Below are 26,382 nucleotides of genomic sequence, written 5' to 3' on the forward strand. Positions count from 1 at the left end.
CCTAAAAGATGCCTAAAATGATCATATTTGAAATTTTTAAGATGGGATGTTTGGTGCTTGGGCTGCAGACTGACAGGCACCCAAATCTGTAATTTCTCTTTACAAACAGGCTGCATCTCTCCTATTTCTCCGGAGCACATACTTCTCCCTCCCTCTTGCTCATTGGACTCTTTACTGTCTCACAAAACCTTACTAAAGTGGTAAAAAAATATTTGGCCAAACAACTTGTGGTCTGAGCAAGCCAAAGCTCAGGGATGTATCAGACAACTGCTGTGGCCAAAACCAGGCAAGCAACAGAAATACACAGCCACAAACTAAGGGAGAGGCAGAGGTGAGGTGTAAGGCATCTGGGATTGGCCCCTTTCAGTGGTGGAGCTTCTGCATTTGGCTTACCATTTCACAAGGAACTGCAGTTTTGACAGGTTGGAGAAATAACACTATGGTTCCTGTAAGAAAAAAACATATGTTATTGCATCACTGATCACCAGATGATCATACAGAACTGTTTTCCAGCAAGCTGAAAAAACACACAAAAAATGTCTGAATACATCTCTGATCTAAGCACCCCAGAATATTAAATACATCACTGTGCACCAAATTGATGCTCATGTTGCTTAAGTAACTCCGTACAGTTGTGGTAGATTGCTGAGCTGATTATCATAAAATAAAGAATCAAGTATGATTAGGCATAGTATCTCACAAACCAATTACATCTGTTAAAAAATTTAAATTGATGATTCAAGTATTGAAGACAACAGAATATGACTAGAATCTAAATTTCATGCCAAGTTACAACAGGAAGAAAATTTCAAATTAGCCTGAATTCTTAGGATACAAGTGACACAATTCAATACCTCAAACCACCTATGGTTTTACAGGAGCTTCTGTATACATGCTGCATTCAGCTAAGCACCAAAGTTGTTCACTCCATGGCTACCCAAGCACTGTGAGCAAAGCTCCGTGTCATGGCAAGCAGGAAAACTTCCAAGTATTTCAACAGGCTTGCAGACCAAGGGAATTTCAAAACATCTCAGGAAGGCTTGAAAACCTTCCCTGACCTTAAAGCCCATCTCATAGTGAAGACTGGCAACTGTCATAAATGAATATAAAAAATGAAAAGCCCCATGTTGTCTCAGTCTCAGAATTCCTCAAATTGAGGACTTCTGGAACTCACTGCACTAGGCATCTCTCACTTCAAATGGAGGCCTACATCCCCTGGAATAGCCAGAAATTATGAAATGGATGTCTCAAGGCAAGGCAGTAGCAATTTTGTCAAACACAAACATTTGAGCTTGTCTATTCCCTTCCTGTCCTATTATACAGAACATGAGAATTTCTCAGGATGTAGGAACAGGTATTTGGCAAATAGCTTCTATTAACAAATCTTAGCAAGCTAATAGAGTTTATGCATCGAGACTGCCCATAGAGAGGGTGGCAAAAGCCAGTTCACCCTTTGGGAAATTAAAATATTGTTGCTGGAATGGCAGAAGCATTCCAACTTTGAAGAGATGTGAAAACATAAAATAATATTGTTACTATCCCTCTTACCATTTTGCCCAACTTGTCAAGCCAGCTCCACAGCCACTGTGCCCTAGTTAACACAGGAAAGGTATGAGCCCAAATAATGTAATTTTGTAAAAAAGCATTGAAATAACAATCCTGCAGATTTGGGTACACAATTCCTATGCCACAGAATGACTGACAAGATAAATGGCATGTTGCAAGGATGGCAAAACCTTAATTCTGTGAACTGAATGCCAGGAACAGCTACCCTGGCAAGAATTACAGGCCAACACTGCTAAAACCCACAGGCAAAATCAAACTGCCACAATGAAGCACAGAAATTGCTGCAAACAACTAAATGTAGTGAATAAACATATATACATGCCCATATGGTTGATACCAGTGTGAAAAATCATCCTAATTTCTCACTAAAGAAATTACAAAAACTACATTCATCCTTCCAGTGCTAGCTCACTGCCAGAGACTATAGAATAAGCACTTAGAGCTTTCTAGCAACAGAGAGTAAAATTCAGAGTAAAAATAGCATGATGTGTTCACAGACCTATACTTTCTGTCTGCATGGTCATGGTAAATCAGCGTTTCTGAACAACGAAATGCTCATGACAAATTTCTCGGAAGTATTCCCTAATAATCACCCACAGTATTTTAAAAAAAGCATTTTACACATAAAATATCAAGAAAGCAATTCCTTCAGTAAGAGACATAGAAAAGATTCATATTCTAGACACAAATCAACTACTCAATCACTAAGCACCGTGGTTTGCCAACTCTTGTTTATGAAATCGTTCCGTTTTAGAAATTCAACTGTAATCTGATGAGCTGAGTCTCTGAAGACTGACACAAGAGCCAGCAAAAGGAAACTTCTCAGTTCAACTTGATGATTACTAATCAAATTTAATGAAAAGAATGAGATCGGATTGCTTACAGATGTAATGTCTAATTCCCTACTAGACATTAAAGAACACAGAAGCATAAAACAGTAACATGGAAAAAAATTTACTAAATTTACAGAGAAAACAGAGACATAGACATCAAGCTTTAAAATTGAAGAAAATACTATTTTACTTGCAACCTTGAAAAAAGTAGAAAATTTGAACCAAATATAGTTGAATTCAAGTTTTCTTAAAAGTCTTCTTAAGTCTTCAGAATTTCCAGCATAAGGAAAAATAGTCTGGCAGGCATGGGAGCAAGGGAGAAAGCTACTTGGCTCACACTCCATGTCAGAGCTCAAGGAACACTGCCTATACTTGTCTACTGGCTATTTTTGTGCCTGAATGTGTTGTTCTGCTTGATTAAAGGCTGTGAAACCTGAGAGGTCCTGGATTGCTTCACTCTCCTTCATGGTATGATGTATTCTCATCCTGCAGTATACTGTATACACTGCTAGTCCCAGCCCAGATTCTGCTGACTGCAGATGTGGAACCATCTGCTTTAAAGGGACAGGGCCTCGAGATGAGAATGTCTCTTGTCTGGGGGAATATGCAGGAACTCTGTAACACATTTAATTTAAAATCACATCTTTGTGAATCACTGGCAGGACTCCCACTCAACCCAGCTGTTTTATGTTAGTTGGAGATCACACCCTCCTGCTTTTGAACAGCCTTGGCTTATTTAACTGGTTTTTATAGTTCTGCAAAAAGTCTTTTTCTCTTTTAAAGCATCAGATAGTAACAGATTTACGTGCTCATTTTTGGGCTGGAATTTTCAGAACACACATTATGCTTTTGTTACTGGAAACCAGTGAAACACTTCATATTTTGTTACCCTCAAATCAAAATTAGTTCTCTATAGCAAACACCGCAGTTACCACTAACTAGTATTTCTGACATAAAACCTAAACGATGTTACTTTGCATTGGAGTAGTGTGTAAGTGCGACATATGAAATATATCCATTCACCTTGCAAGTTCTTACAGTATACAATGGTACAGAAAACAGCAATCTCAGATCCCATTTCAGATTTCATTTCCTTATTTACTGAATCATCTTCAACTGAAGTCTAGTGTTAAATCAGGCTCTACAGTATAATAGGTGAAAGGTAATATTGAAAAAATCTCCTGCTAAAAAAATAAACTCATGCTAACAGTAAAAGATCAAAAGTGTTTATGTAATTAAAAATTACTTAAGAGTACATATAAAACAAAAAATCTGCATTGTGCTTTTAATTAAAAATATTACCCTGTAAATGTAAACTGAAGGCTTAAAAATAGTAATCAAAGTGAAAAGAATTACTGAAGTATCTTTGTGCAAGTTTGAAATTTCTGAGTAAATTCATAAACAAACAGGAAATTCTACTGGAAATGAAAAAAGGCAAAAGACATCTAGATCAAAATGCATAATTTTTATAAGAGAATGGAAGAGCTCAATTTCACATGAAGAGTTCTCACCAGCATATTGCCACAGAGCAGAACTAACAGCTATCCATAAGAAATCATTCTTAATGCGGGGAAGACAGGGAATATCCTTTGCAATTTTGTGACCATCTCCCTGCAAAAAGGTGCCTCCTCACAACAGCAGAAGATAAGGAAGAAAAATAGTAACAAAATGCTCTCCTTGCCCTGTTTTTCATTTAAAATCAACAGCAAAGCCTTTCTGACTGCTAAATCCAGCATTGGAGCTCAGTGTGACAGGTGTGGAGAGGTCTAAGAGGCAAGATATGCAATACTGCAACTGTAAGAACAGTTTCAGCTAGCTTTAGAGTCTAGATAATTGGAGGATTTATTTTATTTTACACCCCAGAAGGGTGTAACTTATGGTTTCACTTGTTTCAGTCTCAAAACTCAAATAATTAAGAAACTTTGCCTAACTGAAGAGACTGCTGAGGCGACAGCTGAGAAAAGCCACCGGTACATAGGTCACGAAAATCCCACATGGTGCTAGCATGAAACAGCTTTAAGACAAGCTGTCCCCATGTATGTGACACTGATTTTGGAGCAGCAGCAAATTCTCAGTGGATGAAATCATCTGAATATTCCACTGTGCCCTGGCCTGAGATCAGTTTGACCAGCAAAGACACAACGTAAGTTAGTATTAAATACCTGGCGGCTGGATTTGTCTGGATTCTCCTTATGTGATTGTCCATGGGTGTCCATGCACGTGGTCATGTTGAGAGAAGCAGGTTTTGCAACACTGCTTCTTAATAGGCTGGTTTCAGTAGCTGCTACCCATATTCTTTCCCCTCTACAGCAGCGGACAGAACCAGCGTGTGCTGGAAGACACTGGACTGACTGCATTAAAGAGTTAACTGCTAGTATAATTGAACTCCAAAAACATACTGAGATGCAGTGAAATACCAGATCTTCAAATGGATCACATCTGACCTTTTTAAACAGCATGGCAGCAAAGACTCACTAGTAAAATGAAGAAATAAATCTGTACACAAGAACACTGAAAATACAACAGGCTTTCTGAGGTCTTCTGAGGCTTCATGGTGAGATTTTCTTGCTTACTGATTATAAATATCAGCTAACATTTACAGTCCTTTTTGAGAAGCATTCTTATTACCTTTGACATGTTGGCTAACTGAGGGAATGTGGGACAAGCTGTGACTCTTACACAATGATGGCTTAAAAAACCCTCACAATTTTCAACATTAAAAAGTATCAATATTTATAAAAGGAAATTATAACCTGTATGATTATTCAAAACACAATAAAAACTTTTCCACTCAAACACAATACATAACAGCTTTAATCAAGAGATTGATTCATATGAGGGCTAACACTTCGCTTAAGGTTTTTAACCTTTTGCATGCCAAGAGTCAGCATTATTCTGAAATCATAAATCCACTTGTAAACAGAAAAACTTTCTTGTTTTTCTGGCAGTACTTTCCTGAAATTTTCACTACATGTAGCTAAGAGCAGATGAGACACAATTTATGCTCAATAATTCTACATGTGCACCGATTTCAGCTTTTACTTTTGAAAAACAGAGGTAAATAACCATAAGTATCCATGTACTCTTTATTTGCTTTCAGTGTAACATTCCATGCTAATTGCAGATGTAATATTCATGAGTGTAAATATAAGAATTAACAACTCTTGGATGATTTTCTTCCCTTTTTACACTTGAATATTTTGGCTTACAAAATTAACAGCATACAGTAAATATTCCTCCCATACTTTGTACAAACTACATGATTTTGATATACAAGGATCCTGTTTTTATTATAGTGACAATATACAACCATGTCTATTTACAATGAAAAAAGTACATAAACCATATTTTAAACATTCTGCTACTGGCAGCCACTATTATTTAGGAGGTAGCTTTAATTAACAAAATGAACTGAAGCCACATTTCCCATAATGGGTTCTATCAAATAACTTACAATACAAAGATAAAAATTCATTGTATGAACAGTATATACAGTTTAATTCTCAAAACAGCAATCTAGCTTTAGATCTGAACAAGAATTTCTCCAGGGGAACTGGGATGGCAGTGGATTTACTCTTGATCTAGTGTATTCTCCAAAAACTTTACGTATTTACTTAATCATGCATTAATAACTTTATATTAATCGTATTTCAAACAAAATATTAAAAAATTGATCACTGGTTGTACTTAAATAATCTGGGTCTCAGAACTTTAATGCTTTAAAAAGATTGCATTGATTTATGTGAAAATCAGTGACTTTGCACAGTGTACTTCACTGCCAGTAAAGTAATTGGAACAATGCTTTCTTTTTTACTGCAAATTGCCTTGCATTTTCCCTCCATTGCCTAAAATCTCAGTCTATCCATAGGTATTACTGGAGTGCTGTAACATGCAACAGCCTGCAGAGTATTAGCCAGTCTTATTGCAAAGACATGAGCTGTATACAGTGACAGCTCCACCAACACCCCGATACATCAACATTCCTTCCAATGGTATGACTTGACTGCATAATACTGAAGAAACTTGCTGTGGTTCACCTGAAGTAATATGTCATCACTGGAAAAATATGTTTAACCCTATTATTCCTGACAGCTGCTAATATTCTTATTCTAATAAATCTACAGAATATTGCAGATTACAAGTACTTTACTGCAACAATTTTTTTTTAAATTGAGTATTAGCTAAAATACAAAACAAACGCAGTATTCTGATATTGCTGTCACAGTTACGTATGGGAGAATTAATCCCTTTTTTGGCCCTGCAATAAAATGCATCCTGAGATTCAGTGCTGAATATACTATACAAAGCTAGCAATAAATTTTTTTGCTTAATTATATAAAAGTCACATTTAAAAATAATTTCTGTAATATTTAACAGCTGTCCTTTATATTACGCTTTTGCAGGAGGAAAAAAAAAAAAAAATCAACAGAACTTACCACCAGAAGAAGCAAAGTACAACTGCAATATGACGTGGAAACACACCATTAGCATGTAAAAACCGTATAGAGGAAACCATTATTGTGTGAAAAGAATAAAAATACTGGGTAACAATTTTGGTTTACCAATTATTTACAGTCAGGGGAATTGATTTATTTAATTTTTTAAAAATGTATGGCTCAAGAAATTACTGCCCACTTCCCTTCTTTACAAATGACACTAAATAATGATTACAAAAGTGCTTCCTGCTTGAAAGGTCAAAACAGGCAACAGTCTGCGAAACATTATACCTCTTTATTGGAACAGCTGATGGCAGAAAGCCTTTTCAGTCTTTAATTCTTGGTATGTTGTAGGCATAACGAACCAAAGGGAACCCTCTGCTTTGGTAGAAACATGCACGACCACAGGCCTGCACTTGGTCCGAGCTGTCTGATACAAAGGAGTCGTCCTCGTCCGCATAGTCAGAGTGGGCTGACTGGGTGCCACAGTCTGACCAGTAGCCATCTGGTCTTTGGCAAGGCACCACTGCCAGCGCAGGACAGCTGTGGGATTTTATTAAATGTTTACAGGGCATGGGCTTTGATAAAAGGAGCGATTCACAACATTCACACAGAGCTATGTTACCCTGCAAGTGGGTGTAAATGCCACAGTCGTAGTAAAAATCCTGTGTCACGCAGCCCTCCTGAGCACTGACAGAAATTGCTACTGCTGCATTCTTCCTGGTCAGATGGCGCCTGAGCAACTTCCAGTCTTCCTTGAACTTTGGGTTGAAGAATACATACAGGACTGGATTCAGGCAAGCAGGCAGTGGGAAAAATATCAAAGTAACAGACTTCATGATTTCAGGGCTGATAGAGATTGCAGTGATCAACGGTGCAAATGAGAAAAACGCAACAGGACAGAAAAAGATGCAGTTCGTGAAGATTAGCCAAGCAACATGCTTAATCGTGCTGGACTGTGAGTTTTCGGAGAGATCCTCTTTTTCCAAGTTGCAATAGAGTTTAGTGTAGATAACAGCCATTAGCAAAAATGCTAATGAATTCAGCAGCACTAAAGTTACTGTGAAACCTAACAAAGGTGTTTCTCCAGTGGGGAAGGGCAAGCAAAGGGGTGATGCTGAGTACTCTGCATTATAAAAAAGTGGTACGCATCCCGCTACCAGAGCACACAGGAAAGCAAAAAATGCTGCAATTTGAAATTGTTTGTGGTGATTGCTTTTCCCCTTTTTAATAAACTCCTTTGCAGAGAAACTCCGTTCAACAGCTGCCAACATCAGAAAAAAAATGGCACTTTCTGATGAAAAAACTGCAAGAAACCCAGCAATTCTGCAACCACTGCCAGTCTCCCACCATATGCCGAATTCAGCAAATCTTCCCCAAGATACAGCATCCAAGAAAGTTAAAATACCAGTATAGACTCCCATAAATAAGTTAGAGACAGAAATCAGGCTTATAAACAGTTTGGAAGATGGCAATGCAGTACAAGATGCAAATATTGTTAACATAACAAGCAGGTTGAAGAACAAAGCAACCAAAAAAATAAACCAGACAGTAAGGCGAATCATCCAGCTGCCCAATAAATATTCACAAGGCTTAAAAGCACCTAGAAGAAAACAAAAAACAAACAGAAGGACAACCAATTTAGGAAAAAATTCTGCCTTAATAAGCAAGATTTTGAAAAGGTCTTAAAAGCATACTTCTCATTAATTCATGAATAGAATACACAGCTGAACTGCTAAATAGGTCAGTTGAAAGTAAACAATTCTGTGGAAGTTATTTACTAATTAATTATGCCTGAAATAATAATTACTGCAGTGAATGGTCACTTGAGAACATTTTGTATAAACAAGCTAGCTAAACAAACTTAATTACCTTTTAGCTATTCAAAATAGCTTTTATTAGTACCACCTAAATACTTTTTTATTTTATGTAGATTTCATATTTCATAAAAAAGTTTGGCAAAAAATATCAAAAGTGATGTTCACAATTCCCTTGTAAGGGAAAAGAAATTTTTAGAAGGAACATGTTCTCTCCAGAAATTATTCACAAAAATGCCTTCTAGAGTAACTTTTGGTCACAAGAAAACATCTGTAGAACAGCAGAGAAATTCAATTTAATTGGCTTTAATAGGGACAGGAATTTACCACAAGCTCTGTCCCCCAGCCTCGCCAATGAAAGGCACTGCAAGCTTGAAAAGTCATGTAAGAAAATCATTCTTTTCTTCTTCTTTTGCCACTTAAAACTGTGTACATAATAAAAAAGTCCAACAAAGAAAATAAAAGGAGACAAGACAAAGAAAAAAAGGTCACTACTATTGACTACTCTTCTAATCCCCTAACTGCTATTTATTCCATAAGGAAATCCTACTGGTTTTAAGTAACAATTTCACCTCTCCTATATCCCCATTAGGCACCACTAATTGTCCTAAGCACAACAGCTCAGGATCCCTCCCTGCAGCTGAGGACCACTTGGAAAGAAAAAACACAGTCCAGGGAACTTCTCTGCCTCAGCGAGCTAAAAAACTAACTAAAAAGGCAAAGGAAAGCTCTCTCCTGCTGTCCATGCCGCAGACAAGAACTGCTGGTGTGAAGGACACAGAGGAGCAAGCGCCGTTTCTGATAAACTGCACCCTTCTCCCTCTTCGCTCTCAGAACCAGTCTTAAAGGTGCAAAACTTAATAGCCAGCATAAAAACAACTGACGACTGGGGATACAAGCATTGTAAAGTCACCGCAGGACAGAGCTGAAGAAAAATGCCCAACTGCAAAGGCTGGAGCTTCTGAGCTGACTCTGTACAGCACATGCCTTTCCTTTGGGCAGGGGAAAGGTAAGGACAACCCATCCCTAATGTGGGCAGGAACAGAACTGTCAAGAATGATTAAGTATCAGCGTAAAAATCTCCTAAGGCTTAAAGCAACTTCCAGAAATTAATGAACTGACAAGCAAAAAAACAAAACAAAAACCACCTGACTTTTTGTTTGTTTAAATGATCAAGCTTCATTTCTGGGCACAAAATAATGAAAATCAGGAGTAAATCCCCTTTTTAGCAGGTATTGCCAAGTAAAACATCAATAAATAGCTTTACACTACATTAATGTGACACAACAATACCTATGCTACGCTGATCTACTTAAAAATAAAAACAACTTCCTACTTATGAAATTTTAAAATTGCAGTTCTGTGTTTCCAAAAATCAATTTGAAGCCATTTTTCTAGAAGCTGTACTTTAGACAAATAAAAGCCATCACCCTTTCCTGTCTTTCTCCCAAAGTCTAGCTATCCTTTGAGTTAAAAGTTACCCTCCTCTCACACTGATATTCCCAGCCCATGCTGGGAGGTGGAAAAAATTCATACTTGGAAGGATGTTTCAGCAAAATTGAGCTACTTGAGCACCACTCTTCAGCAATCCATTCTTTAGGTAAAGTGGATCTACAGGCTGAGCAGTGATTCAGAATTTACATGGTGGGTGGAGTATCTTATGACCAGATAGCAGCATGACATAGAAACTTGTTAGTACGAAAGGGACTGGTGAAAAACAAGGCAAATTGTGAACCTGTAGAACAAGCTCTTTCTTTTAGACCTACTACAGCATTTCTGGCATGGACAAAAAGAAAGAGCTAAAGACGTTAAAAATTTAACCCATTTAACACACCATCTCAATTCTCATTCTGTAAACAGGAGATCAAAAGCCATTAAGCACCTTTAACAAATTAACCTTCAGATTATGTACAATTTCATTACTATATTTGACTTTCTGACTACAGGTTTTTTTGGCTGTGATCAAGAAATCCTTGTGATGTTCTGGGTATTAAAGCCGGAGCTAGCTCAGAAGATAAACAGATTTTCATAACATAAAATAGTAGTTAGGATAAGAGAAAGAAATAAGATTCGGAAAAATCCTGCTCATCCAGAAGTGACTTCATTGGAAGCATACTGCATCTGCATGTTCCTGTTTATGCAGGCAAAAGGGTACAAGATGTACGGAAGGAATCCTCTGGAGAGGCTGCGGCAAAGGCAAGAAAGCAAGAGGCACCACAGCAAGTGCTTTAGGCACTGAGTGGAACAGCGTACAGAAGTTTGCAGTTTGAGGAAGAGAAACAGAACGGCAGAAACAAAGCTGCCTAGAATGAAAATATTCATTGCAGAATCAAAGACTTTCAACACTCCTGGACTGTTCAAGCCCAAACTAGAGTAAATCTTGGTATGCCAATAAGACTGTTCACTGCACAAGTGTCTTTAGCAGTTTAAGATGCTACTGCCTACACCAGCTACTTCTAACAGCCTTCTGCTCACAGTTAATGCAGCTACAGCAGGGCCAGGGAACATGAGTGCTCATTATCCCCTCTCCTGAAAAGACATCAAGCTTCCTTGAAACCACCAATGATAGACAGCAGTTCGAGTTAAGCTTTTAAAGCATAGGCTGAACTCTCACTGGAATAGATGAGCATTCATATGGTCTGCTCCACAAACATCTCCTTGGCAAAAATAAGGCAGAATTCGGAAGCCATGCATTAGCATACTCCAAATATGAGCATTACAGTCTTCATTATTCTGCTTAGGGAAAGAATTTTTGGTACTTTTCCTAGCATAGTTCTCCAATAAAGGGCTGTGTCTCTAAACCTGAGTCAAATCTTTGTGACTGCTCATTCAAAACACTGACATCCAAAACACTGACACAAGTTTTACCAAAAGCATTGAAGAATTTAATCTTCTGTGTACAGAATGACAACCAGGAATGAAAGATGTAATTCTGCACTCTTTGCAGAACACCATGCCTGAAGTTCAGGGTGGCTAAAGCACATTATGCAAAGATTTACCTGTTGCTGGTGTACAGTGAATAATAGTCTGTCCCAGTTCCTCATTTTTCACATTTCTTAGAATATCTGCATTAGCTGTAAAAGCGAAAAACATGTTCATTATAGGAAGAAAAATAAGTGAAATGGCAGTGAAGCTGCCTAGGATGGAAGCAGTTCAATGACACCTGAGTCTTTTGACAAGTAAACTTGTTCTGGTTTGCCACATAAGGTCAGATTCTCAATGCAGAAATTGCTGTTCACAAGGCTTTTTAACAAAGCAAAATTTTTGAGCACTGATGTTGCTTTGTTACAAAGCCTTTGTTATCACTATTTAACTGATAAAGAAAATATCTATGGAGCTTGAAGTAGACAGTGGAAGGACAAGTCCTGTCTAAATAGAAAGGCTGGAACACTGAGAACAATAAGACCATGACAGAAGAAAGACTTGCAGTTTGAATTTTTTTTTTTTTTTTCCAGACAGGCAAGTCTTACAGTGTCCAACGTATCTTTCACGTGTTTGGAAGGAACATGGCACTTCTGATTTGTAAGCAATTGCTAAGCACTCTCAGAGACTGCTTTTGTATCCCTATGAAGATTTCTGTTTTTCATATTCCCTTATTCAAAGGCAACATGCACTGTTACTCTAGTCTGGTAAAAAACCAATACTGCTGGTTAAGTATGATGAAACATTTACCCTTCTCATGATCCATCAAGGCACCTTGATCTTGGTGACTGGACTCTTCAGCATTAGAGTTTAGATAAGAATCACAACCCCAAAAGGCACAGCACTGATAAGCATATGGTACAGAGAGTGACCTGAAATACACGCAGAACAAGGAAGACCATTAAACTTTGTAACCAAAGTGAAGATTACCACCTATTAAAAATATTTAACTAGCACACTAAAGCACTAAACTCAAATCTTCTTTTTCCTCACAGTGGCTGATAAAAGCTACCTCAAATTGGATCAAGTATAACTATTTCTAATGAACTCTTGCACAGAGATAAATGATAGGTGACATATACAAGTAAGAAATACAAAGATGATATGATATTTAAGTTCTCTACCATTCTTCCTACTCCTGATGAAAACCCAAATTTTGATCAGGTTTAGTTTGTGGCATTGCTGTAGAAATTAAACTGAAAACTAACTATGTAAGCCAATTAAAGAGTAACTGTTTTGTAAGAAAGTTAATTCCCAGATGACCAGAACCTTGTGTTACATCCTTCCTTCTCACTCTTCATTCTGTGATACCAAAATAAGATTTCCAATTTTCGTGTGTTTGGTAGAAATGATACATACTGTTATTCTGGCAGAGAAGAAGTACATCTTCACACAGAGTTCTAAGAAAACCATATAAACAATGAGGGAATAGCAGACCAGAATCTAATTTTTTTTCACTCAGGACTACACTATCAACTATCCTGAATTCTCTTCTTGAAAATATTTAGGAGGAACATCAGACTGCTTCTTAATGTGCAGAAAGATATTTGTAAAATGGAAAACAGGTAATCACTGTCTGATCCATCTCTCACAAAAATCAATTACAGGTTTTCATTTGAACGATTATTTTTATTCTTATCATTTGCCTTCAAGAAAATATATATAAAGCATGGTGATTATGTAATCGAGGCACCTGTGTGTCTGCTCCTGTTCTCCATACTGTGAAAGACAGATGTGCTCAGTTCAGTAACAAATGGAAAATCCACCCAAAGCACTACTGTCAAGTCAGATGATATCTTGTCTGAAAAGCAGTGGAGAAAAAATATAAAAAAATCCTACAAAAATTATCTGCAACTGGCTTCTATACCAGAACAGTCAGATGCCCTTTATACAGACTAATGCTGAGATACTACAGGACTCAGAAAGGTTTATCCATTTATTATCACATTGCTTGGTACTGCAAGCACTCTGTGGTTATTTACCAACATACCGGAGTTTTGCGAAGTTCTTTGCTACCAAAGCTTCTTTCAACTCAGAATTGCCTGTGAGTTTAAGCTGGTTCAGTCCACTCAATCCTTCAACTGGAACGGAACTGAGCTCATTGAAACTTAGGTCACTGGAATGTAAATATTAAGATGGTGTTACAAAGTAAGTTTGAAGATCCTCTCACACACATTTAATTAAAGTAGGGAAGGACTTTAACATATGAGGCTGTGGTCTGGAAATGCCTATCAGGGCAGCAGGCACTCTAAAGAAGTGTGCCCTGCGTATATTCAGCTAGCAAGAACCTTTCTGATTCACAGATACTAAATAAACTACGAATGCATCACTTTTAAACTTAAAATATTTATTGTCTCAGCAGTTTAATGATAGAGAGAAGGGGTAACTGCACAGAACAGCCTACTTACAGATTAAGAAGAGCTCCAACAGTGATGAAAGCTCCCTTGTGGATCTGATGGATCCGATTTCTACTGAGGTCCCTGCAAGGAATGCCAAAGGAAATTATACTGGCAGTTTCACCAAATTAACAGTGACTGTACTGAGGAAAAAAAAAGCTAAGGTGACAAATATATCATGCCTTTATCAGAAAAGCAGAACATATCCCCTCTCTTCCCATTTAGCCAGTGCAATAGAAGCCAAATTCCTTGGTAAAGCAGCTGTATCTTGTTTCATCTCATCGCCAAAGCAGAATCCATCTCCCATTCCTGATCCCTTTCCCTTTCTTTCTGACACTACCAGCACAGCCTATGCTCCAAAGGCAGAGGCTGGCTCTCGCATCACCTATTCCCAGCATGAAGGTGCCAGGATGACCACTTTAGTGACAACTGCATCTGTAGCAGGACATGTTGGCAGAGATGGGGAAAGACAAAAAAAGGAAAAGCAGAAGAGCATCTGCTTTGCTGGATTTCAAATCCAGCTCCAGATTCTGCTGGACCACCATGATTTCTACCATTTCTGGATTGTTTTTCCGGCTAACTTAATATAGCTTGAGTTGTAAGGGGAGAGGATAATTTGTTTCCTTATCTGCTTCTCCTGAGGAAAACAGATAGGATCTCTCCAACAAAAACTTTATAATGAAATAATGTAGTTACAATACAAAATACTAGACCACTGGAAAAAAATCTCATTTTTTTAGACTTCATCTTCATAAAAGTATTTTTTATAGGCTAGAAAAAGAAAATGGAGAATAGAAGGAAGAGGGCTGAAACTGGCTGCTGGCCTTTGACCATTAGTCAGATCTGTAACACCAAACCCTGAAATCAGTTTACATGGGAACCAAAAACATGATCTTGTTTCACTCAGCCTGCAGCTATATATGCACTTACAGGACACGAAGGGAGGACAGTCCTAGAAAGGTGTCCTCTGCAATTTCACGAATTTGATTATGTTGTAAGGAACTGCAAAGGGAAGAAGCAGAAACAGAACTTCATTAGCTGATTTCAAACAAAGGGATAGCTTGGTGTCTGCTAATGGATGGCTTTAGCCTTGCAGATGGACTGTCAAGTATTCGGCATCAGCTATGTTAATACAACTATGAAGCACTTTCGTGGCACCTCTGCCCAATCTCAATTCACAACCCATTAAATTCAGAAGAGACTTAAGTGTGGACTGAATTACTTTCAAGCTAAAAATAACACTTTGAACACTGAAGAGTCACAGTGAAATTTAAAACAACTCTCCATTCTGCATGGAGTCTTTAGGCATATTCTAACCATTCTGTTTATGTGCATAGCAATACTACTATGAAATGCAGGATTAAGCTGTGTCTTTAATTTCTTTTGTGCCACAGGAATAGTTAAGCATTAGCTAATTAAGGAAAGCACAAGTGGTTGAATTCTCTGTCCAGCACACTTCTCATATGAGATCACCGTATTATCTCTCTCTCTCTCCTTAATTTTTGAAAATTAGGATCAAACATGAAGCAAAAAAGTCTCTAGATATGTGGACTCAGAATACTAAGAAGTTTATAAAAATAAACAACACTTATTTCTACTTACATTTCTTCCAAGGTGTGGCAGCCCTTAAAACTTGGAAGGTCCTTTATATTGTTATAAGACAAGTCCCTTCAAAACAGACAATGGGAGAAGAGTGCTCAGTTCAACTCCTTTCTACTTTAAACATCTCATCACTTCTAACTACTAAATAGACTGACAGAAAATTCATCTTATTAGTACCATTCTGCTGAAAAACTAAGGATAGTTTAGAGAAAATCAGAGAGGGAATCACAAGTGTGAACTGCACATCTCAGGATACACATACCCTAAAAACATTTAGGACATACTCCCTGAATTCTGAGAGTCATAATGTAAAAAATTATTCATACCTGCTTTTAGGAATAAACTAGGTAAATTGTATGTAAAACACAATTTTGGTGCCAACTTTGTTTAGTATGCTGGTAATTGCTTAAGCAAGGCTAGGAAAGCTCAGAATGTTCCGTGAAACAATGCAGCAAAAGAAGACTAGAAACAAGCCAACAATCTTAACACTTCTATTTGAAAGGGAAATGGCTGTTTGAAAATAAATCCCAGCTCATAATTTTTTCTCCCCTGTTTTTGGTCTATCAGAACATACTTCTTTTCCCTTTTTCAGGATTTGCTTTTGTTCCACATTTTCCTGCGTATATTCTTTGCAAACATGGTTTGTCCCTGTCCTCCTAATCGTTTCAGTTACCAGTTCTCCTGTGGTGACTTTAGGAACTGTATCTCCATTCATCTGTTTAGCCCAGAAATAAGTTTTGCACCATTAAAACTAGATCTGAGAGTGAAGGGGGGGAGAAGGAGAAGTGGTGGAATGTCTGAGGTGGTTGTATTAGCAAACATAGAAGAGTTCTTCCTTCTCAGAGACTGTGGTGTCTTCAGCACAGAGGAAGAGAGAGCTCTCCTTTGCTTTTAATTAGGGTTTTTTTAGTTAGCTGAAGCAGAGAAGCTCCCTGGATAGTGGTTTTTCTTTTTCTTAAATCTGTTCAAACCTGCTCGGGACTGAAAACCCAGAAAAACAGTGAGAGCTCACACCTGTGGCCCAGTGGGACCTGGGATGCTGCATTCCAGCACCAGAGGGACTGATAAGAGACTGAGCGAGCCGAGCTACAGCCCACGAAAAGGACTTTTGGAATCTGCCATCTCTTCAGAACACCGAGAAGTTTTATTGCTTAATACTACTCATTTTTTGTACTGTTAAATAAACAGTCTTTTCCACTTTTCTCAAAGGAAATCTTTTCCTGAACCAGTTGGGGGAGGGGCCTCTTGAATTCGCTTTACGAGAGGGGACCCCGTTCAGTGGTTTCTTCCCAAATTTGCCCAAAACCACAACAATACCATTTTTTGGTGCCCAACGTGGTCAAGAAAGTGGAAAAAAACCACCATACTGATTGCATTTAGGTTGTACTTACTCCGTATTGGGATAAAGCAATCAGTAGCCATGTTGCTTGAATTCATAATGTCTCTTGGGGTGGAGGCCTTCATGTGTCTCTGGTCTCTAGGCTGTTCTGAGGTTTTAATACCTTTCTGGTCTGTCCCTAGGCTTATTTTCTTATCTGGAGATAGCTCCAGTTCTGTCCCTAACTCATAGTTTTTACAGTAGAGGGGCACGGATTAGAATAGCTATTGTGCTATGCACGGTGATAATGATTTATAGGGAGTTTACAAAGGTACTGGAATTTGTTCAAGATATGAATGGTTTATGATTTCTTTGGCCTACCTTACATCTGTCTCGTAACATATGAAAGAAATATAATATACCCCTATAAAGGGGACTCTGTTTAAGAAATGCAAAGCACTACATCAAATCTGCCAAAAATCTTGATTTGAATAATCAAGAAACCCCATTTCCAAGTTTGGTAGAACTACTAGGATCAAAAATTCAAAGCAACGCTTCTACTTTAAATTAGATTTAAGTTTCTTTCAAAATATTCTGATGCATGAAGAGAGGGACAATATGTGTACTTACAAAGTTTGAAGCACCTTTTGCTCTTGGCATAAATTAGAAGGAATACTATTTATCTTGGTCCCTGTAAGAGTTCTGTGGGGGAAAAAAAAAACCAACAAACTCACACATATAAATGCTTGTTTTGTTTATAACAGATGGCATAACAAAGAATATTCTGTAAGAATAGAATTCTATTGGGGTGCTAGATTCACCCACCAAAATATTTTTTTGTTTCTTTGTTTGGAAGAGGACAATGTTTCTGTTTTTCAGTTCTGGGAGAGGGGGTTAGTATCAATGGCTTTTTTCATAGGCTTTTCTCAGCTTCCCCTACTAAAAGAAAAAACCATTAAGTGACACCCAGGTATCACAGTGAGGAAAACTGTATCATTACAATTATTGACAGGAAGAGAACATACACACAGTTGCTCTCCAGATCCATTAATCATATTTCAATTACTTCACAAGAGGTAAACCCGAGAATTTATTTCTGCAGAAAACACTTACAAGCTCTCCAGATTTATGGTTCCTGTCAAATTAGGAAACCACTGCACCATGCTGGCACCCCGAATTACCCTAAAAAAATGAAAATTTTCCCCATGAAAATTAGCTGTGAACTATTACGAAATTGATTTGTGACATTCAGTCTTATTACCAGGCAGATATTTACACCAAGGAGATATTTTAACATTCTTACTGTTCTTAAATTTTACATTTGAATAATGTGTGAAAGATTGTCTTTCCACTGCTTCTTATGCTACTGATTTGCTTAATAAATTACTCCTCCATGACCGAACAATTGGAATTCATCAAACTGGAAAGAGTGTTATCAATATACATATGAAAAGTGTAGTTTGTAGTTCAAAATCTCACTCCATTTTGCTTATTCATCACCCCTAGAAGTGGTATCTTCTAAGAGCGTACACGCACTAACCTGCAAAACGTTCTCATAATGTACATCCCTGCTCACAACACCACCAAGGACATACTGCAGTTTGTTTAACTAGAAATCTGAGAATTTGGCCTTGGGTTATGTATCTTATGAAAGGTAATTTAAAAAAACCCCAAAACTGTAGAGCATATTTAATAGAGCTTCTTAAGAAACGAGCTATTCCCAACAATAACAGTATTTATTAGAATTTACAGAAAAAAACCTTCTAATGTAAGAGGGAGTAAAAAAATTCATGTTGCATTCTTAGCCACAACATCTCGTATCTATTTATTGTATGGTATTGTCAACAAAGTACTTACAGGGAATGCAGATCTGACAGATTCTGAAATGCTGAGTTCCCCACAAAAGACAGAGGATTATCATACAAATGTCTGGGAAATGAAAAGCACGTTTCAGTGTTTGTTCTTACAGTCACTGTCTGCTAAAGGCTAAAAATAGATGGATGAAAATTACTTACATCGTTCTTAGAAGAGGGTTCCCTGCAAATGCACCGTCAGGAATTATGGAAATGTAGTTACTGTGAAATCCCCTAAAGATATTAGCAAAGAAAAACCCAACATTTAAAACAATACTGCCAGCAGATTCAACTAGTAGTCATTTTCTTCGTATCTACTCAATTTCCAATCCTGCCTTAACAAGGACTGCAATAGGACTAAGTCAATCAGTAGGAATAACTTTAAAGGCATGGTTTCTGTCAACTGCACATATGATAAACTGAAAATATTTCATTAAAAAGAAATTCTTCAGACCAGACATGATGCTGTACTTTCATTTTTATTACTCATCTCTTAAGGAGGAGACAAGGAAAACATGCATTGTCAATGAGTACCTAATCTGCTACTGAAGGCCAAAACCATCTCATGATTAAGATCTATACTAATGGTTCTCCTGAATAAATTGCCTGCTTATGTAACTCCAAAATAATTTTCAACACATGTCCTCTCTAGATGATGATGGTATTTTCTTTTAATTATAGCCTCACTTAGCATACCTTAACCTAATTTAGGCTCCTGCACAAGAAGACAGACATTCTTAAACCTAGGATTTTTTTTTTCCTTTTTATTTATGAAAAGGAGAAAGAAAACAGGTAAAAAGGGAGAATAAGTAATACTCACAACTCCTTTAGATTTGGAAGCGCTTTTATGGCTTCAGGGAACTCTACCATGTTATTGTAATTTAAATCCCTACAAGAAAAAAAGCAAGAACATCATAAAATTTTTAACAATAGCCATGAATTGTGAAAATTATTTTTGTTTAAGACAGTCCAATGAGAGAAAAGAGTTCTCAGAACACCTTTAACTACACCATAGAATAACTTCAACTTAGATTTAGTCTTTTGATGTTTTACGACCAGCTATAAATAACTTAGGTAAGATATTTAGTATTACCCAGGGATTAGCCATATTATGTCAAATAGTATTTCCTTACAGCAAAGCTCAGTATTTTTCAATACTTCACAGATTTTCCTTCAATAGAACTTACACAGAAATGAACTGTGATTTCAAAAAATGACTACTCTTTATTATCATCTTACTACAAATATTTTTGTCAAGGTTTTATAAAACAAAAAGTAAGTAAGCCACTATGTAAAACCATATTCTAATCAGAAGCACAGAAAAACCTCATGACAGATTGGTGATGGGGATCTCCTGAATTCTCGGTTAACTTGTCACTATTCTAGCAGTAAAGTCAGGACCTCTGCAAAAGGAATTCCTTATAAATGGCAAAAAACATTTTCAGAGTCTTGTATCAGCTGTATCTAATTACACAGCACATCATTACTTAACTGAGGTTTTAAGAGGATGACAAGATGAAGTAAGCAGCATTTCTGGACTCATCCAAGCTTCTCCTGTTAACAGAGGTTGTCATTGGCTTGCCTTTGCCCTCCCTCATTAGTTTTACTTATTTAGCATTCTCCAGTGCATAAAAAAAATAAGGCACTGCTGAGGGAGATAGTGCTTATTAGACATTCACTGAGTGAGCTGAAGGGGAATGGGAACTCAAGCAGCTGAAAGCCATTCCTTGCCAGGGATGCACTCAGGAGGTTTAGGACGTGGAACAGTTGAGCAACAGCCCTCTGAGACCCCCTCAGAAACCTCCTATTGTCACACAACAGCTTTGGCAATGTATCCTATGTATGTTTAACCCTACAGGAAATCTAAGAAACAAATATTTGTACCTTATCACTCACGGAGCCACTCAAACACTTGCGCTCTATCCACCTGACTCAGCAGAGTGATATGCAAAGATACACCAGCTAGACTAGGGATAGGAACATTAAAGCCACATCATTCAGCGTGACATTTCACCCACGCTAATATTTACCTGCTTCTCAACGTAGTTAATTAGTTTTTGGTGGAGTAGTGCACTGATACCAGCCTTCAGTTCTGAAACCTGAGCTGGACCTAAGTGTCAGCGGCATGTGTTGCACAGTGCACATACGCCTGATTTGCAAAACTTTCATCATGCCAGTGCGTCAACCTTGATTAAGCTGAGATTGAGACAAACACTGACCAGAAATTATTTCAAAAAACATACTTACAAGGTTTCAAGGTTGTTCAATCCATCAAAACAATGTTTTCCTATAGTTTTTATTTTATTATTATGGAGATGTCTGAAAAACAAAACCAAAACAAGGGAATCATTTCATGTAAGTTAACAAATTAGCAGCTATTTCTATGAAATCAAGAGAGTAAAATAGTTTAAGCAAAACCATTGCATGGGGTGGATTATGAATATCCTTCACTTCCAGACAGACTATTTCATCCTTATATGGAAAAAGAAGAGATTTCTTGCAGTCAAAACAACCTATTTTAAATCTTTAATCACTATTCAGAAATGTGATAAAAATATAACATAAACAAAGAAATTGAAGTATTTTTTCATGTTATTCCATAGAGATTTTTAAGACTACAAAGAAACAGGTTTCAGATAAAATAGGTAAATTTTTCTTTTAGTATTTCTGAAAGCTTTCTCTGACAATATAGTTTTGAAATATTTGTTATATAATGAGATGTCAGAAATCAAATCTCACTGCCCATGGCCCATGTGACTTTTTGTTTAGGAGAAAGTTTTTAGCAAACCTTCAGCATATTCTCTAACATACATGGTATCATCTCATGTTGGCAGTATAGGCTGTTACTTGTCAACTGAGCTAAAACGTAGCAAAATAACCATTTTCAATGCCATCCTAGATTAATCAAAACTGTAACTGAGGAGAAAATCAAAGTGTCTTATGAAATACAAATACTCACAGAACAACAAGACTTGAAAGGTTTGTAAACGCATAGTCAGGAATGTGTGTTATTTTGTTGAGAGCCAGTGTTAAGGCTTGCAGAGAGGGGAGATTGCTGAGTGGATGGATGGGAACTTCTGTCAAACTGTTGTCGTCCAACCAAAGGTGACGCAGCTGCACAAGACCCTCAAAACTGTCCTCTGGTATGGCAGTAATATGGTTAGCATCTAAACGCCTATATTAAAACAGAAAGAATTCATGTAACAAACTCACAAACTACAGATCAGCAGGAGTACCAGTTGAAGTCCTGCTATTCATGAACATCTTTTTTCAAGCTTATGTATCTTTCACTGACATAATTCAATACTGCAAAGTTGGACATTTTATTGAAAGATGCATGAAAACCTTTTCAAGGCAAATGAAGGGCCCATAAAATAAAGTTTCATAATAAACTTTTCAAAGTTTTGTTAAAACATTTGAACAAATTGATATGCTTATAATCAGCTAACCAAAATGAATTAATAACTCTATAAGGCATCTCCCACCAAACCCTTAGCTTCTAACACTGCAACAAATCTTTAAAACAGTAGCTTGACAGCCTAAGATTGCAGAGGCATTTACTCATTTGAATGGATTATCCCTACACCTACCTTGTTGATAGCATCATATACTGTTGTATGCTTTGTTTTATGGTACTGCTATGCAGTAACAAACTTTAGAGAATAAGATCGTTAAAAGCTGTTTGCGAACCAAGTCAGAGTTATGAATTATCCCAAATAAAACATCTCAACTAAGACTGATCTGATCTTTTCTATCATTTTCCACAACAAAATGCAAAATGGCACGTCAGCACTATTAACTATCATACATCACTGGACTGGCCATTATACTTTTTCCCTAAATGAATGCCAATTGCAAAATTAGATATTAGTAACTGTCCTGGTTCCAGCCATGACAGGGTTAATTTCTGCAATAACTATGAGGGGACAAAGGGGACATATCTAGGACCCAGAGGTTATTCAATATCCTGGGAAGAAACAATACATTCATAAAGCAGTGACAGTCCATGGTCCTTAAGGGGTCTGAGAAGGCATAGAGCAGATAGCACTGGGCAATATTTGATGGCCCTCTGACCTAAAGGCTGTCTTCTCTAGGTCAACATACAGCTGAACCATGGTGACTTTGCTGCAAACACAACAGAAAGCACCTTGCACAACTTACTGGAAATGACTGCTGTACCAGCCATGGTGCATTGTGCTGCCATGCAGGGAGAGAGAACACGTATACTCTCCTCCATTAACATGGATGCTCATTAAGATACGTATCAGCACAGCTCTGGAATTATGTTCGCACTCTCTGGTTTCTAAAGCCATGATCAGATATGCTCTTAAAAGTCTAGCTGGGTTACTTTCAGAAGTAATTTCCTCCAGTCATTCCATCCTGTCCTTCTGTGGGCAGGCAGTGTGGACCAAGTGACTTTACTGCATTTGTCCCCAGGCAGAGTCACAACAGATCTGGATCCCAACCCTTAAAGGACATGCAGAATTCAAAGGGAGAAGACAACCTTGACTAAGAATTAATGCAGAAGTCAAGCCTGATCACAAATTTAACACACTTAATCTTTTTCCTTAAAACAGAGGTTTGTTGACTTGATGCATGAAGTTTGCGTATTTCAAATAACAAAAAGTCATCAGCTGAATTTCCATGTAATAAAAAGCCCAAAAATACATCAAATTAAGCAAAAAATATACTATTTCAAGTGGGAACTTACAAAATTGGGTGCAAAGTTCTCCTTTAAGATGAGTGGGGTATCATTAGCTCTAAAGCTGTACATCAAAGAGGTAATTCCTAGGGTTCATGTGCTGGCATCCCCTTATCATTTGCCCCATGGTCTGACAGGTGTGTATGCTGTTCTATTTGAATGCTCTTAGGCTGTACAGGGACTAGAACATTTCAGAGAAACTGAAGTCTGATGATAATAAAGGAGGAAAACAAAAAGGCCAGTGGGAGAGAGGAAGCACCCACAGAGTATTCAGCTAATTTTGCTTACATGCTATTTAGCTTTCACCATCTCATTTAAGTTTCTGATCATTCAATTTCCTGATTAATTTAATAATTCCTGATTAATTAATTAATTTCTGATTAATTCCTGCAAAATTTACACAGCTCCCTGAAGATCAAACAATTATTTCCCAATGGAATAAACATATCTGAGTCTACTAATTTCTGCCTACCCTCCCCCTGCTTTTTCTGGTGTTTTATTTTGGGTTTGTTTTGAGGTTTTGTTGGTTTTTTGGGGGGGAGGGAGGGGAAGGGTTGGTTTGGGTTTTTTTAAGAGAAGCAGCACACTCAAGAGACAGGCCTCAATCATTGTGCTTACTCATCTAGTCCATTTGTACTTCCACTGGCACCTTGATAAATTCCATTTTTCGAGGAGATTTCGGAAAACAAAAGCACATTAAAAAACCACTCATCCTGCTCCTCATCTCCCAGCGTTAAAGAAGGAGGTGAACAGATGAAGAATGGACACACATTGATAATGAGGGAGTTGAACACAGCCAGGGAGAACAAAGACAGTCATGGAGATGATGTCAGACCCTGAATTTTTAGTTCGCTTTGCCAAGACTTCTGTCCCCCAGAACAGGTGGATCGAGTACCCAAGTAATCATATTTTAAACTGATGACTGTCCACAGTCATCCAGCCTGTTATGTTTATTTTCTCCAGCCCATAGCAGGAAAGATGAGGGGGGAAAGAACACCACCACCCACCACCGACATTGAGCAGGAAAGTTTGGAAAGTGAAATAAATTTTTCTTTTTGGCCTCATCCACCATTTTTTGTTTTCCTTCATTTCTCCTAAGAGCCTAATACGCCACAGTTACTTTTTTTTTCCTCTTCCAAACAGTCAAATCTTATCCACATGATACTGAATGCACGAAACACAACTGAAATGGTCTTATTTAGTGTCAAATGCACATAACAAAGCACTTAGTGAAACAACTGAAAAGCAAACCTAAAATCTTTGACAACCTTCACAAAATATTAACAATTAAGGATCACAACTTTTCTTTAAGGTAGATAAGGGAATATTCCTAAGTCCAATAATTAACAAAGAACAAGTGATATTCTTTGCTTGGACTGCACTTCATACAAAGACTGTCTTTTTCCACTATATTGTTAAAGATACAAGTATATTCTTCAAATTGAAGATTGTAGCATGTACCTTAATCTTCCAGAAGTTACTCCAATTCCAGCTGTCTTATAGGCTCTGGCTTGTGAGAGATCTTTACATTTTAGTCTATAAATTAAGAGTTCAGTTGTGGAGCAATCATTCTCACTTCTATTCCTCTCACGATCCCTCCTCACACAAGCACCAACTCCAAAAGAAGAAAAGAGCAGGAGGATGATAGAAACCTAAACATTCACCATCTCTTACATGAGTATTTGATTTATTGTTAAAACAGGACATAACAAGGTCTTCAAACAATTGAGTCTGCTTTAAGGAAACCAGAACTAGTAAGAACACCTACCTCAATTCAAATGAATAGACGTTCCAAATCTAACACACACATATAAATGAATTTTACACACAAATGTACACACACTGCTTAGGGCAACTGCCCTACAGCCTGCATCCCCTACAGGTAACACCTGAGAGGCCTCCCAGCCTCACTAGCTCTCATCTGTCACCACAGGCAGTCTTCCAGGCTTCAGCAACTAAGAGATTTTAACAGCCTTGTACTAATAGCCTAATTAACAGCCTTGTACAGCAGGAGTTTACTGCTGATGTTAATAAAAGGCAAATCACATCCAGATCTAGTCTTGAACCACTTCTGCTCAACGGCAATCATTAACGAACATTGCTCTTTAGAGTGCTCCTTCAAAAACCACAAAGATATCACTCCAATAACAGGTGGAGTAGATTTTTAGGTCTTGAAGTTGAGTACCGATAAGCCTGGTACCTCAGAAATCCTGTTACAGTGGGAGGCAATCACCCATGTTAACAGAGGTACTTTAAAACACTCTTGAGAGTTTGCTCACTGTATCAAGCAGTGGCTCTCTGTGCATTCATTATAGGCTGAGAACATCAGTACAAGGATTTGCTTTATTCAAAGACAAATTTACAGCAGCCCTCAAAAACTAATGATACATGCCAAAGCTATTTCAATCACCAGTACTGATATGCCAGCCTATCTTTTTCTTCCATCTAAATGTTTAGATGGTACCACTCAGAGGTCATAGTTTGCTGCAAAGTACCCACAGAGTATTCAGCTAATTTTGCTTACATGCTATTTAGCTTTTACCATCTCGTTTAAGTTTCTGATCATTCAATTTCCTGATCAATTTAATAATTCCTGATTAATTTAATAATTCCCTGATTTTATTTAAATTTAGTGATTGCTTAAGCAAGTCCAGTTTTAAAAAAAAAAGCTACAATAATCCCAGAAATTCCTGAAGTTCACAAAAAAACATAACTCGCTTTAAGGAAAGACAGAATACCTTCTAAAGGTAAAAATGGTATAGAAAAAGATGTGAAGTATACAAAGCAGTATATTTAAAGATTTTTCAGCACAATCAGATATGCTTAGAAGAGCTCTTATACATTCTTCACTCTAAACATTCAAGGAAGAAAAACACAGTCAGTGTATTTAAGTCTGTATTGTCTGAGAAAATGTGTCCATTTCTTCCATTCCCATTC

At 37.5% G+C, this 26,382-nt stretch overlaps 1 protein-coding gene across 1 annotated transcript in view; it reads right to left on the reverse strand.

The window, feature by feature from the left end:
* Positions 1–5,466: 5,466 nt before the first annotated feature.
* Positions 5,467–26,382, reverse strand: part of LGR4 (leucine rich repeat containing G protein-coupled receptor 4) — a 72,977-nt gene continuing 52,061 nt past the window's right edge. Inside the window, exons 5-18 of the mRNA XM_040067009.1 lie at positions 21,703–21,918; positions 20,991–21,062; positions 19,564–19,632; positions 18,906–18,977; positions 18,748–18,819; positions 18,004–18,072; positions 17,521–17,592; positions 15,573–15,638; positions 14,901–14,972; positions 13,983–14,054; positions 13,565–13,690; positions 12,325–12,446; positions 11,652–11,726; positions 5,467–8,438 (exon numbers count right to left, since the gene is read on the reverse strand). Of these exons, the coding sequence (XP_039922943.1) occupies positions 7,162–8,438; positions 11,652–11,726; positions 12,325–12,446; positions 13,565–13,690; positions 13,983–14,054; positions 14,901–14,972; positions 15,573–15,638; positions 17,521–17,592; positions 18,004–18,072; positions 18,748–18,819; positions 18,906–18,977; positions 19,564–19,632; positions 20,991–21,062; positions 21,703–21,918 (2,452 nt within the window). The 3' untranslated portion in view covers positions 5,467–7,161. The remainder of the gene's footprint in view (positions 8,439–11,651; positions 11,727–12,324; positions 12,447–13,564; positions 13,691–13,982; positions 14,055–14,900; positions 14,973–15,572; positions 15,639–17,520; positions 17,593–18,003; positions 18,073–18,747; positions 18,820–18,905; positions 18,978–19,563; positions 19,633–20,990; positions 21,063–21,702; positions 21,919–26,382) is intronic.

Source organism: Hirundo rustica, chromosome 6, assembly GCF_015227805.2.
Source record: "Hirundo rustica isolate bHirRus1 chromosome 6, bHirRus1.pri.v3, whole genome shotgun sequence".
In the NCBI taxonomy this organism is placed as follows: Eukaryota; Metazoa; Chordata; class Aves; order Passeriformes; family Hirundinidae; genus Hirundo; species Hirundo rustica.